This window comes from Panthera onca, chromosome B4 (genome assembly GCF_046562875.1).
Source record: "Panthera onca isolate mPanOnc1 chromosome B4, mPanOnc1 haplotype 2, whole genome shotgun sequence".
Classification (NCBI taxonomy): Eukaryota; Metazoa; Chordata; class Mammalia; order Carnivora; family Felidae; genus Panthera; species Panthera onca.
The window spans coordinates 475228-490462 of record NC_138345.1 but is presented as its reverse complement, the minus strand read 5'-3'; the positions used below and the strand labels follow the sequence as shown (position 1 = coordinate 490462).

The 15235-nt window shown below is 49.5% G+C and overlaps 1 protein-coding gene across 5 annotated transcripts in view; it reads left to right on the top strand.

The window, feature by feature from the left end:
- DIP2C (DIP2 acetate--CoA ligase C (putative)) overlaps positions 1-15235 on the top strand; it is a 413428-nt gene that overhangs the window by 200671 nt on the left and 197522 nt on the right. For 2 of the 5 annotated variants that reach the window (XM_078450506.2, XM_078450507.2), the window contains exons 2-4: positions 3517-3588; positions 5157-5324; positions 14876-14986. In XM_078450506.2, coding sequence (XP_078306632.1) covers positions 3517-3588; positions 5157-5324; positions 14876-14986 — 351 coding nt within the window. Of the gene's footprint in view, positions 1-3516; positions 3589-5156; positions 5325-13624; positions 13837-14875; positions 14987-15235 lie in introns of those variants that run through there. The other 3 variants (XM_078450509.2, XM_078450508.2, XM_078450510.2) reach the window with 2 other exon arrangements.

Below are 15235 nucleotides of genomic sequence, written 5' to 3'. Positions count from 1 at the left end.
GCCTGAATGACCCTGGGCCCTTGGCACAGATACTGGATCCTTTCGGGGAACACACACTGAAGCTGTTGTCTCAGACACCCTAATAATGGAGTCATTGAGCATCCCTCTCTGCCTCTTCCCCAAATGATCCCCAAACAGTTAAATAATCACCCTCTGTGTGCCCCGATGATGAGCACAGACTCTGTCCAGCTGTTTATTGGAAGTCACTCCGTGACATTCCAGTGCCGGCTTGTGTGACTAAACCCACTGACACACGGTGCCTGTTTGTGAAACGGTGGGTCTGGGGCTCAGCAATGTAGGATGCTAGTCCTGACGGCATTGCCCGTATTCTGAGGGAGTCACTTGTGTGTGTGACAGGAGTAAGCTGGCAGCAGCTGTCCAAGGCCTCGTGAGGAAAGCACTACCATGACTTGTGCAGAGTTCTCTGCGGCTGGAGCCCAAGGCCAGGATGGTCCTGCGGGGGGGTGGGGGGGGGGCATGTCGTGGGCAGGTGGCCAGAACACTGACCACGTCCGTGGTGGCTGGAGTGGACGGTTTCAGGTGTGGCTTCGGTGGGAAGTTGTTTGGGATTTGGTCAGAGTTTGTTTTCTTAGATCTGGGGACCTGGGCCAGAAACAGGAGCACCATTTGCCTGTCAAATCAGTAGTTCTAAGGATTAAAGGCTCTTTGGGACGCGTGGGACAGGGGCTGTGGAAACTTGTCTGTCGTGGTAAATCCCTCTGGTGTGGGCCGTGCGGTCCGGGCTGTGGTGCACACAGGGGGTGCGGCTGTGTGCCAGGAAAGCGTTGTGTGCAAAAACAGTCTGCAAGCCGGATTTGTAGTTTGCCGCCCCCTCATTTAGGTGAAGTTATTTAATAAAAAGTGTCTCTCTTCCACGCCTGTAGGTTTTAAGAGCTGGTAGCAACCTGGGGTCTCTGAGAGTGGGATCTGGAATCCCCTGTGAGCCCGGTGCTTGCGAGCATGATTTCATAGTGGGGCTGGAGCGAATCACCTGCTCAGAAGCACTGACTCCTCCCACCACCCAGCTCCTTCTGAGCCAGGCCAGGAACGTGGGTAGAGATGCTCTGGAGAACAACACTGACGTCTTCTGACTTCATGAAGAGTGTGTTTTCACCTGGAAAGGGCTTATTTTCCTTGAGGCCTAAAGTCTTAATAATGGGAGCTTCCTGAAGTAACACAGAGTTAAAACTGAGTTTCCTTGTGGTTGGTCTCTGCTGACAGGTGCAGACTTCCTTCCCCCACACATAGATGTTCATCTGAGAAGTTTTTGAAACTTGAGCTGAATTTTGGGTACAGAACACACCATGAAAAGTGCTGGCCTACCCTGCTGGGACTCAGGTGTAGGACCCTGCAGAGTACAGGTAAACAGCAGGTGTCTACCTCGTGCTCAGGAGGCTGTGTGTGTGGTGGTCCCAGCCGTACACCTCACCTGTGCCTTCCTCTTCCTGTCCCTGATTTCATCTCCCCTCCCCTCCCTTGCAGGGAGCAGACGGGCTCTGAGTCCGGGAAAGGCTGACATGAGCCACGGCGGATGCAGGAGCCGTAAATTACAAGGGAACTGGCTTCCTCGATAGCGTTCTTTTCAGAGAACGTTGGGGAAGCATGCGTGGTGAGGGACAGCGAACCCAGGGGCTGAGAGAAGGCGTGGTGGTCCTGCTGTCCTGTCATCTGTCATCTAAGGTGGGGGGGCTCCTCCTTGTCTCTGAGCAGGACTGGGAGCTTCAACCATCCCCTGGGGCTTGACTGCTTTTCTTATTCTGCCCTCAGGCAGATTGATGTGAAGCAGCCTGGAGGGCCTGGTTCCCCATGGACCACCCTCCCCCTCCTCGGCCGCTGTGGTCCTACCTTGACCACACAGCTTCCAGGCATCGCTGGGATTCCTTCTGCAGATTGGTTTTATCCGTTTTTCCAAAGCCAGATGGCTCCTTGCCTTTAATGTTTGTTTTTTTTAAGTTTATTTATTTATTTTGAGAGAGTGAGTGCTCGGGCACACAAGCAGGGGAGGGACAGAGGGAGGGAGAAAAGGAGAGAGAGAATCCCAAGCAGCACTGTCAGCCCAAAGCTTGATTCATGGCTCCAACTCCAGAACCGCGAGATCATGACCTGAGTCGAAATCAAGTGTCGGATGATTAACTGACTGAGCCACACTGGTGCCCCTCGTCTTTAACATTTAAGAGGCGTGGTAGTCGTGGGCAGAAATCAGAAGACATGGCCGATGACTGCCACTTCTCGGCCAGTCTCGGCCGAGTATCCTAATTCGGTAACTTACTCTGTTTTCCTGGTAAATCACAAACATGCCCCAGAGTGTGTATGTGCACACGGGATGTTTTGGTTGTTGAGATTTTAGACAGCCTTTTAAAACGGGGGACCTGATGGAGCGTCTCCAGAAGCAACTGAGCAGACTTGGTGCTTAACTGTGTTATGTGTGCGGCCGTAGCACATACACCTAAGGGCCGCAGACCGTCTGTGTGTCGACAGTGGCCGCTGACACGCCGTCAGCATCGGAATTGCTCATCGTGGATGGTGGGATACGTTTTCCAGAAACTTTGGTTGTTTAAAAACTAGGTGTGTGTTTCACCTGGCACACGGCCTGCAAAGTGAGCTGTGAGTTTGTCGGGTCGGTCACGGGCGGTCTTTATACAGGGTGCTCGTGGTTTGCTCAGATTCAGTGAGCATATGTCACTAGGAAAAGCAAATTCACCAATTTGTGTATGACTCATAACTTCTCATTTGCTGTATTTTTATTAAAACTTGAGTTTTTAAGCTCTTCTGGGAATGATGGCTTGTTCCGAATATTAGGAAAAAAATCACAAAACGTTCAGGGGCAAACCCAGCATTTTGTGTGTGTTAGTGCTTCCACTCTGTCCTTGGTACTCCGCATTTGGGGAAAAGGTCAGCATGGTGAGCCCCCCTGCTCTTCTGTGCGTGAACCTATGGCTTTAAAATTTTAATTTATGCTTTAAGGATAAGCACCTTGCTTGCATACTTTGGATTTTTGTAGGTCCCACATTTTCTTGCTCTGTTTTATTTCATGTTTCATCTGGTCTGAGTCATTTATTTCATAAACACCCTAGCAGTTGAGTGTCTGTGGGACCAACAAGCAGGTCAGTCAGTGGAGGAAAATACTAATCAGCAATGGTTTTGGTGGACATCTATCCCCAGCGTAGATGCCTGCAGTTTCCTGTTGGCTAAGCTATTGGGAGCCAGGTAGACTGGGGGCCTTTCTGCTCGGCCCATGTGAATAAAGTCACAAGACTCACTCTGGGTCCAGTCAGAGCCGGAACCTTGTGAGGAGGGTCTGGGACAAATGTGAGCCTAGCGAGGATTTTCATGTGTCTTAGATGACTCTGTGAGGGTGGGGAGGGCCAAGGTGAATGACATATGGTGCTTTCTCCTTTGAAATATAAGTACAAGGCAAACAAGACACAAAGGAGGTAACTTGCGACGTCTTAGAGTCCATTGAGTGACCCACTCGTCACTGAGACCATGCTGAATGCCTCTTTCCTTCTCTTACAGGTGACATCACCCAAAAAGGATATGAAAAGAAGAGGTCAAAACTAATTGGAGCCTACCTGCCCCAGCCTCCGAGTACGTACCTTCCATGAGTACATAAAGCGTCTAATTTTAAGAGTTAAGTGTGACATGAGAGAGAAGCTTCTGAGTGCAGACCCTTCCTCTAGCCCAACTTGCACGGAAGTCACACTTCTGATGTGCGGGCCACGTCAAACTCTTCTGTGTGGTTGCTCATGTTTTGTGGATACAGGGGGGCACACGTGACTTTTCTATAAATGTGTGCAATAAATTTAGTAGGTATTTCATCTGTAGAAGGCAAGAATATGTTGATTACTCTAAAATGCTTCTTGTAACCATAAAAATACGAACATTATGATGTAAACATAACTTTTGGTTTAGTGAGTTAAAAATTATTGCTATTGATTATAGTTTATATTAAGCCAAGGTTTTTGTTGGTTCACAGGGGGGCAGATCTAGAATCTAGAAACTGAATAACATCCTGCCTGGGATTATGAAATGGTAAAGGTTGGGTGTGTTCTGAAATGTGATTGTAAAATGCTGTGGATCTTCCCCTGAAGTACAAAGTCTGTTTCACTCAGGTGTTTCCTGTGCGGAGGTTTGTAGAATCTCTGTGCACTTGAGATGCATTCTGCACATTTCAGGGAAAAGAAAATGCTACCAGGCTGGAGTTCCAACACGTTAGTTCTGATGGAGGTGTGGTTCAGTCAGAGGTGACCTTGAAAATCGGCTAGGCTTTAGGAATGGTTCCAGGCTGACCCAAGTCCTCAAGAATAAAGGATAGCAACCTAAATCTCGAAGGTGCTTCCTGAACTCCTAGTTTTCACTGTTGAAACAACATGTGTAAAGCCCAGTGAGAGGTTCAGATCTGCAGGTGCACACAGCGTACAGACCCCCGCTCTGCCCCTCTGCTCTCCAGGCTATGACATGTCCAGCTGGTGTTCCGTTAGGTTGGCAAGGGGCGCGTCCCACAGAGCACGTTCCAGGGAACTGAATTCGTGTGTTGAGTCTCCATTGTGTTTGTAGTTTTGTTTTGATTCTGTGTATTTTTCTTTCCTTCCTTGATACTTAAGAAGTTAACGTAAAGGTGGGCGTGTTGTGTTGGCCTGACTTAGCCGATGGGCTGGATTTTCCTGTTGTCTGGCTCATGGAAGGAAGAAGCTCGGTTCTATTCAGTGAATTAAAAACGAATCCGATTTCTGGCTGGCTGACACCCATGTGTGAGAGGCTTTCAGAGTAGATGTGGGCAGATGGCCAGACGGTTTTCTAACAGAACCGCCAAGCTGTTGGCCGTTTCCTTGGCCCGTCCTTGTGAATTCCTTTCTGCAGGAGGCGCCTCCACGTTTTGGAGGAGGGCTGCTCAGGGGCAGATGTGGGCTCTTGACATTGTTGGGTTTTAATTCCTGTGACGGTGCCGCCCGTCCCCAGAAGGCATTCTTGAGCCGCGGTGGTGCAGAGGACATGGTTGACCCGTGTTGGCTGGGCGTTGAGGGTGGCCCTGCGTCGCGTGGTCCTTTGGTGTTCTTTGTGCCATTCTGCATGGGGTCGGCAGCTCTGCTCAGTGCTGTAACAAATTTTAAAAAAACTAAAGTTTGCATTAATTAGTTTTTTTCAACTTGTTACAGCAGCGAATGGAGCTGCCGTGGTCCGGTGTAGACTGCAGCACAGTGAAGGAGCCCCGGGAAGAGCGCTGCACTCCGGCAACATCGGGGTGTGTGACATCCGAGAAGCCGCGGTCAGAGAGCGGGCGGCCAGCACCGCGGGGAACCGGCCGCTGTTTTACTTTCGCTTCGGTGAGCGCACTCCACTGAGAGAGACCCGGAGGGGGGCCTCCGGGGCCGGCCTCCCCCTGCCGCCGCCGTGCACGCCCAGCGTGGGGGACCGGAGCCGCGTGCAGGCTCAGGCGGGGCTCCGGGCTTGAGCCCCAGCCTCCAGGCGAGCTCCTGTGACTCAGCCAGGGCCCCACCGCCCCTTGGTCACAGAGCTTGTCACGATCCCCGGACCCTGATTGTCCCGCTGCCTCAGGGCCCAGTTCTGAGTCTTTCCTGTGAAAATATGATACCGTGTTTTATAATCCTATTTTCGCAGTTGGAGCACCATTTACAAAACACTAGAGAAAGAAGAATGCGTGACAAATCATAAAATTCTAGTTGAAATGGTTGGTCCTCCGCCACCCTATGTCCCTGGCCTCAGCGAGGGTGTGCTGGGCCATTCTGGCCCTGAGCTCTGCTTGGGGGCGAGTCTGCACTGCAGCACCGTCAGGTTTCCAGAGGGCACCATGCCACTGGGAAATAGGAAAACCGAGCCAGTGATCCTAGAGTGTATACTCAGAGGTAATAAGCCTATTCAGAGGCCGCAGTTACTCCAGTGGGCAATATTTTGAATATGAGAAGCCCCAAATTTGAGTTCGGTGCATCTTTTAGAAGAAAAAGAAAACAAATGTTCGTAAGCTTTAAGTTTACCCTTAGGGTTTAATCCCAAATAAAAGCCATTATTTGAAAATCAGGAAGAAATAGAGAAATGTAATGTTGCGTTGGCCCTAGGGTCTCAGAAGAGGCCTTGGCTGTGGCTCCTGCCCCTCTTCTCTGGACCAGCTTGGGGACAGAGGCGGGGAGTGCGTGGAGGAGTTGGCTCTAGCTGCGGGGCCCACATCACGGTTTACATAAGCCGCGTGCGCCTGACCACAACGTGGGGAGGCAGCACCTGTCTGGGGCCGCTGCTCTGGGTGCCTGGGTCCCCCACCTCCCATGCCCTCAGGGAAGGGAAGGCAGGTCCCCCATGGTTCTAAGCTCGGGGGACCAGGTTCCCCGTCAGTTTTGCAGTTTTCTCTGCTCATCTTTGTTTCTGAGAAACTGCTGGGGTGAGCAGTTGTTCATTATGTGGAACTTTGGGGAAGTAGCATGGAAAGAAGCAGCTTCTCAGAGTGTTATTCCTTGACGAGCTCAGTCTGAGAAGTCATTGTTTTGGGTAGGATCTCATGAAAAGCATCTTGTTTGTAGTGACCCTAACCCACCCTCTGCTTTTTTACAAGGGGATTTGTGTTTTGATGAACTTTTTTTTTTTTTTTTACACATTATTTTTACTTACCAGAGAAAATATTAACACTTCTGTAACGTATGCTACAAATATTCCTAAGATGTGGTTTGGGACGCACAGTTCTGAACCAGAATGGCTTGTGCATCCAGCATCTGAGCCCTGGTGCCAGAGTCCGGGGACTGTGCTCCCTACACAGGCTGCTTCCTGGCCCCGTCTGCCCAGGAGATAACTGTGTTTTTGAGGAGCGGTGTTGAGCCCTGCCTTAAATCCAGATGAGAAAAAGTGTGCCAGAAGCTAGAAGGAAAGATGAAAATTGTGTGTTTAACGAAGGGTCAGAAAGAATACGTTAAAGATCATTTGCAAGGAGAAAATCTTAAGACATACTCATTGGGTACTAGTGCTCCGTTACGTAGCACCTCTTTCACTCATTCCTAAACCTGATGAAACTTAAAAAACGGGAGAAGACTCTGCTCTACCAGTCTCTTCAGGCATATCTTCTATCACTGAGTCTTCACGGCCCCTGTGACAAGGCCATGGGGACGTAACGTAGTAAAATTCCGGTTACCATAAGTAGTGAAACTTTCTCAACCAGATATACTTCCTCTTTCTAATAACGTGTATGTTAGCTGGATTTTACTTTCCTTGGGACTGTCCGGGCATATTTCCCCGTGGTGAGTGGTTTATGTGGGTCTGGTCTACTCTGTGCCCAGCCTGCCTTTCCTTCAGTGGCTCAATTATGAGGATTTCCCGTGACTGCGTGGTTGTGGAAATCTGGGTGAATTCTGATAATGAGAACAGGGAGCTAGTCTGTCTGCTGCTTTCCTGCTCCCTGGGAATCGGCCGTGGGACCCGCATGAATGGCCCCCTCGCAGGGGGATCCTCTCTCGGTTAGGTTAACTGTACCACGTTTGCTCCTACCAGAGACAGCAGATGGCCATGCGCAGAGTGTAGCCGGGTCTGGGTCAGGAGGGCCTTGCACACGGCAGTCCCAGCTGCTCTTCAGCTCCACGCACCTTCCTGCTGCTGGACTCTGTCTGACGGCCACCCGTTTCCAAGGCCGGCTTTCTGCATGTGCCGGTGCCCTCTGCCTGCATCTGCGCATCATTTGAAGCTCATGTCAGGTGTCACTTCTGCAAGGATCTCTGGGGTTAGAACAGGCCCCTGAACAGCATCCTACTTCTGAAACGATTACGAAGTTGTAGGTCAGTGGTGGTTGAATATGAGATGATTCCACCCCCACCAGGATGAACGAGTAACCATCTGCACGTTACAGGCCATTTGCTGGGGGGGCAGGCCACCTATACAACCACGCAGGTAGCAGGCAGGGCCCTGCCCCGTGTCCTCCTGGCCACAGACCACATGTGGCAGCGAAGCAAATGTGTCCGGCAGGTGCTGGTGCTCAGTGGGTCTTGGGGAGCCCAGCTGAGGGCAGAGCTGGCGGCCAGTGTGGTGCTTAGCTCTGTGTGATGCCTCGAACATCCAGACAAATGGACCTGTTAGTGCCGTAGCCGTCTCCTATCTGTGAGCACAGCTCTATTTGATTTCCAGTTTGGGTACATTTAAGTGGTAAACGGTGACACGTAGTGCTCTCCTTGTTTCCATACCTTAGTGGTTAAAGAATAACACGATTTGGGGCCTCTGCACACTAGTTAGTTGAATTGTGTCTTATTATTATCATCGTGAATCCTGGATTTCAGCTCAACAACCCCGGTGTTGAGAGCTTCAACTGCAGACCCACCATCCTGTTGACAGGCCTGTGTGGAGGCAGCTGTAGCTGAAACCCAGCTAATGAGGAGTCTGCTGGGTTTGCAGGTTTGTGAAGGAGTCTCCTGCAAGGGGCAGAGCTCCTAGCTTGTGAATTGTGCAATTTATAGTCTCACAGGAGATGAACTTTCTCGTCCTGTGTTGAAGGATATAGACCGGAGTGTTTTGCCATTGTGTTCCAGAGTCAGAGGATCAAGTGTGCCAGTGCTGTGGTCTCCCTGAGACTGGGGGCGGCCGGTTGTGGTTCTTCACACGAACAACTGCTGTGCTTCTCTGGTGCCCGGTGCACGATTTGGCCCAGGCCGTCTTTCTGTAACAGGAGTTAGAGTCTCCCAAAGTGCATCCCTCGGCCCAGAAGCCATGTTTGCCTGTCCCAACCTGGGCTTCAGGGGCACAAGCCTGTCCCTGGGGGCCTGCTCAGCCGAGTCATGCTGTGCCATTTGTTGATGATGGGTGGGGTGTAAGCTGCAGGGTTAACTCCCAGAGGAAAAAAAGGGTATTTAAATCAGGTTGCCTGTCTGACTTAGCATGAATTCTTTCCAGATTGACTTGCAGTAGGAAATAAGTTTCTCTCAACTAGAGGTAAAGTACCTGTGTCTTGGGGAAGCCATCCATGATCTTGATCTTGGGACACAGTTTGTTGCTGTCATTTGCCTGAGAAGTACTCTTGTTTTCTCACACACAGTTGTTGGTTTGGTCAGATGGACTTCCCATTATGTTTAGTGGTGTTTTACCAGCCGGATTTTTCCTCCCCAGTTATCAGTGGTTACAGCAGCAAAGCTGTACAGCAGCAAAGCCCCTGGAGCTTGAGCAGAGCTGCTGGCAGGATCTCTGATCATTCACCTGGGCAGCTGGAGATGCATCCCCTCTGGAACTGGCTCGTGTGGGTTTTTGCAAAGAGCATGTGAGGTGTCTGAGAAACGAACATATTTGAAGCCCTGCTCCTGACTTTGCACGCTCCATCCTTCCTGAGCTTCTCTTACCCGATGGGCAGAGGCCGAGAGTTTGGGTGCACTTAAAACTCCCTAAAGTTCCAGATCTTCTGCACTTTTCCACATTATGATATCTAATCAAATTAAAACACATCAACAAGAATATTGTAGCAAATTCATACTGATTTTTGGCAAGGACTTCTGTTTTGAGGGGTAGAAACAACAGTGGCAGAAACATAAGACTCGGGCCGATGGTTGGGGCAGATGTTAAGGTGACAGAACTTGTCTTTCTGTGCTGTGTTCTCATCTGAGTCAATACAAAGCAGATGCAGTAAATTTCTTACCTGTATGTGCAATGATTGTACTGGTTATTTTCTGGCAAAGGCTTGATTGCACTTGTTTTAGAAGTAAGTGCTGTTTTTTGAGAGTATAATTAGATACTAGAAGAGTAGGGGACAACCCAGAAATTGTTCTTGTGCAGACTTGAAATCTGGAAAAGTCCTCAGCAATTTTACCAGGTTCCTGAAGCAGGATCTGTGTGTGTCAGAGCCCCGTGGATGTGGCGGGCTCTGCTAGGTGCTGGGATGTGGCTGGGCTCTACAGGCACTGTCTGCCAGGGGATAGGGCCAGAGAGGTGTCCGTTCCAGCAAGGGTCCTGGGGGATGTCACAGGTGACCGTGTCCCCCAACATACATGGGAGCTGAGGTAGCAGCTGAGGGATTTGTCCAGTTGTGCATGTGGTAAGAGTCAGACCAGAGTCTGGATCGAGGTCTTCTGGTTTTGACTCCCATATACGTTTTTCTTCAAGTCCTCTTCTGTGTATCTTTCATGATTTCTTTTGAAAATATGTTGAAAACCAAGATTTATCAGTGTCTTCTTTCCCTTGCTGTCTGGAAAAGTCTTGATGTTTTCTGGAACATTTGCCATCCTGAATGACCCCGTGTTGTCTACACCACAGGTCTCCTGGCCCATGGCACATGGTGCGTCAGAGTGCTGGAGCCCCGATGGCCATATTTCCGGGTTACTGTAGGGATTGTTGTGGTTTCTGGTGTCTGGTTGCCTGTAGTGATGACGAATTCACTGGGTGTATTTGTATTTGAGGGTCTGGAATTGGTGGGTTGTTGGAGTGACAGAACTGCGTTGTCAAGAATTTTCTTCAGTGAGTCCTTTGTTCATCATGTGTTGGAAGTGGCGTCGCTGAAGGTCAGGGGCCTGGAGGCCGGGTCCCTCTCTCCCATCCTGGCCGCCCCTCTCCTCCCCCCTTAGGCTACTGGGGTTCCTTCCTCTCATGAGTCGTACTTGGCGTCCCTTTGCAACTCGAGGAAAACCAGAATCTCATGGTCATGGCTGAACTGAAGCCTTGCAGGAGCCTTGCGAGGACCCGCACGTGCTGTGAAAACATCCCATGTTGGTTCAGGAACATCACTGAGCCCCTCCTGCGGGCCAGGGGCCATTCGGCCCAGGGAGGAGAGGAGCCCACAGACATCCTAGCTCCTGACCACAGCCTCCTGAGTAAGAAGATGAAGACCACATTGTTGTCAGATGACCTCATAGCTCTCAGCGGCCTGGATTTAACTCCTGGGCAGCACTGTGTCCTGAGGAGATCACTGGTGGATGAGTAGTCTGGCAGTGAGATCATGAAGGCACTTCTTGGTGGCTTCAAGGTACCAGCTAGATTCAGCCATGTGACAAATGGCCATTGTATCAAGAGCGCAGCACCAAGCAGCACACGGCCTCTGCCACGAGGACCCAGCCACCAGAGCGTTGTTGTGAGCCTGGAGTGCTGGCGGGGTGGATCTCGAGAGGGAGAGAGAGGGAGAGCGAGAGGGAGAGCGAGATCCCTGGTGTGGGGGGGCACCCATCTCAAGGGAAGGGGCAGCTACCCGAGAACATTCACGTGCTACTTGAAAGTGTCGTGGCTGTGTACAGATGGGAAACTGAGGCCCAGGGTCACAGTGATGGGTATCCGAGAGGATGTTGTCTCTGGTGCTCTTTCCCTCAGTTCACGTGGGACCTGATGCTTACTTAGTAAGTGCCCAGGAGATAGCTCCTCTCCATCCCTGTCATGTTTTCATTTCCCCCCCTGAGATTTGTGTGTGTCTGGAGGGTTACCCCGCCTCCCATGAGACGGCTCACCTTCCAGTGACGTCTCTCAGATCCGACTCACGCATCCTGTTGTAGGCACTCTGGTTGCTCTGTGCTTTTCCTGAGAGCTGGTTTCCAGTTGTGGTGTGAACATGGGCCCTCGGCTAGCTGTGTGCCGAGCTCTGTGTGTTTGAGTAATGATTCGTGTACTCACTTTATGGAATTCAACAGGAAGGACCCTCAGTTACTACCTCTGGGTCCTCCTGTGGTGACACGTTGGAAATTCTGATTTCAGCTGCAGATTTGACTGATGGCTTCTTCCCGTCAGAACATACCTTGACAGTACTTCAGATTTCATTCGCAGTGAGGTCAGATTAAAATTAATGGTGGGTATGCACATGCTCCGCTAATATTTTAGTTTGTTTTAAATGCTCTGTTGCCAGTGACCTGTTGAAGCTGTTTTTCTTTTATCAAAATAACTCATTCCTTTTAAAACTTGTGCTGTAAGCTGTGAACTTCAGCCTGTGAAGCCTGTAAACGTGCACGGTGTTTGCATGCGAAATTGGTTGAAGACAGATGTGCACCTCTGTGGACGGGCGGGCACTGGTCTGTGTCCCGTGACTGCATTTCCCAGAAGTACGTGGTCACCTGGGGACCCGAGCGGGGTGAAAGTTAATTCCAGGAAGCGTGTTTGAGTGCACTAGGTCTGTGGCACGGCTGAAGTTGAACGCCAGACTTGAATACGTGCATAAATCAGGCACTGTTTGACCTCAGCGGCTTGGATATGCACATTCAGCTCTGCTTCCCGGAACTGCACTGAGATGTCTGCAAACGGATGAAGTGTCATCCACAGGACGAAAGAGTGGGAGAGTCCGTGACAGGGTTTTACGATCTCTGGGGTTGACGACTAGGCTGCCAAGTGTAGCAGGGGGGAGGATGTGACAAGTGACGGTGCTGGTTTCAGGGCACCATGAGAGGGGGAGGGGTAGGCTTAGCGCCTTGGAACCGAGTGGTCCACGTCTTCCCCACTCCCCCAGAGATGTTCGTTCTCTGGAGAAATGGAACTGAGAACCTTTGGAGTCGGGGTGCCAGGCAGTGCCGAACTGGAGCCTGTGCCCTGGAGGGTGAGAACAGCTTCAGCCCCAAATGACAAATGCTTCTGTGTTGACAGGTGTCTCACAAGACAGGGGACTGGGGAGGGCTCTTCTTTGGGTAAATGGAACAGCTCACATAAAAGATCTGCTGCAGGTAGATAGGGTGATAACCTCACCACAGAAGACACAGGCTTGCAACTCCTTTGGTGGCAGGAAAGAAAAAATTGTGAAAGTAGAGGAGAAAAGAAAAAAACAGATTTTTCGTAAAGAATATACCGTCAGAATGACATGTAACTTGAGAACAATACTTGAGAGGTAATGAATGCATATAACTTAAAATTTTTTTTTAAATTTTTTGAGAGAGAGAATGTGAGCGGGCCGGGGGGCGGGGGTGGTTGGGGAGGCAGAGAGAGAGGGAGACAAGGAATCTGAAGCAGGCTCCAGACTCTCAGCTGTCAGCACAGAGCCTGATGTGGGGCCTGAATTCAAGAACCACAAGATCATGACCTGAGCTGAAGTTGGAGGCTTAACCGACTGAGCCACCCAGGCGCTCCCACGTAACTTTTAAATAAATCTCTTCATACACATTTTCAAGATTTCAAATTTATACATGATCTTGCTTAGTCTTCTAGGCGAAAGCAAGTTCTGGGAGGCAGGAGTGCTTCCCTGGTGGTTATGCAGCAGGTGTGGACCAGCCAGCTGGGGTTAGAACAGGAGGGGATCCACCAGGAGGGTCTCTAAGGAAAAAGAAAATCAAACTAAGACTGTTACCAGGTTATCAGTGATTGCCCACAGTGAGGAATGCATTGGAAAGATTTTTTCATTTCTGTTGGGATATTTTGAAGGATTTAACAAGTACATCGAAAACCAAGATGATGGAGCCCAAAGATAGATATTAACCCCAGAACAATAAAAGCACATAAGATTAGAAGGGTATTTGCAACACACTACTGACTCATGATCCTAATAATGGTGTAGTGACGGCTACACTGGTGTGAAGAAGTCATGTATTGTCTAAAATGGGTAATTAAGAGGGATTGTTAAATCCATGCTTATAAATACGACGTAAATGCCAAGTGACCAATTTTCATTATGACTTAATAGTACTCCTTGATGTCATAAATTCTGTGTATCTCTTTAATGAGAATCCAGAGTAGTTTTTTTAGAAAGATGATTTGTAGACTACAACTGGGTGAGGTTTGGTAGCTGTGGACTGTTGCGTCGTCAAGAAGCGTCAATACGCCTGCTAGACGAGGAGCTCACAGAACCTCACCAGGCGACTGTGGGCCGGGTATCTTCCGCACAGTGCTTAACGCAGTTCACCGAGTACAGTTAGTCCGTAGTGAGGTTAACCTAACCTGTCATCTACCACAAACATGCCACCAGGAATTAAGGTGCAGAGGGGTGTGCAAGTCTTGATATCAGGGTTGTGAGTTCAAGCCTCACATTGGGTGTAGATCCTACTTCAAGAAAAAAGAATTGGGGTGCAGAAATCACCAGCACGAGAGAAGTATTAAATCCCTGATGGAAATAACTCTCGCGGAGCCATCGTGGAAAACCACAAATAGTTTCTGATAAAGCTGCTGTCTCTGGTTTACTTTCTCTGCCAGGTTTTGCCTGGTCCTTTTCTGAAGAAGCAACAATCGCTGTTTGCTCAGTGCTCAGAACGTCTTTACTTCCGAACTATAATGATGAAATATTCCCCGTCAACTTACTTAGTTTTATCTAGACTGTGCTTCTTGCTGCTCTAGTTCCGAGGTCCAACAGGTATCATGGTTGCCAGATTTAGGTCAGCTTTTGACAGATACCTCTCAAGTCGTTTTTATCTGACCATTTTATCATTTTAGGTAATTCATCAAAGCCATATTGAAATAAAAAATTTTCAGCTATTTCACATCAAATGGAATAAGGTTTCAGAGTTAGAAATTTTGAATGAACAAAGATGAAAACTTATGCTCAATCCTGGTACCTGAATTGTGGTGTTAAGATACCCTATAAAATTTATTTCATAGGTAACTTAATGATAAACGTGATTTTAAATTTCCTTGAGAATTAATATAACCCTTCCTGTATGTGTATTACATAAAGAAAATCACAACTTGATTTGTTGGGCTCTAGTTTTCTTACCCATGTTCTAGAGACTTCAGTCTCTTCACATGACCTAATAGACATTTGTGCTGTAAGGGAGGCTGTGCTGGTGTCTGAAGGCTGTAGTGTCGGGGTATGAGCCTGCCCCTGCCCAGGACGCTTCTCCCTTTCCTGTCCGTTGTCCCCAACCCTCCCCACCCCGGCCATGCCCTTGTGAGCTCTAGCTTGGCTGTAGGCATGCAGTGAGTCAGGGCTTTATTCTTCCGAATGATTTACTCTGCAAAGTGGATGAACTTTGGCTGCCAAGTAAAGCCTTATCTCACTTTGATGTTTCCCTTAACCCAGGGGTGGATCAAGCTTTGCCTCCTGAGCGCCGGGCTCCAGTCACTCCTGCCTCTTCCACTCGCTATCACCGCCGAAGGTCCTCAGGGTCACGAGATGAGCGCTATCGGTCGGGTAAGGCACCGTGCGGCCGTGAGGTCACTGACCCCCTAGTCTGTGCTGTGATGCTGGAATGGGTGGGTGGGTGGGTGCATGTCTGCAGCAGCTGTGTGGTGACGAGGCAGAGGTGCGGTGTGTTTGAATGTCCTTTGGTTGGTTGTGTGATCATAGCTGGTGACATTCTACCTCATAAACAAATATACCCTCGGGGGTACACATTAAAGCTCAGTAAACAGTGACTCTTTTCACATTCTTATAGATACT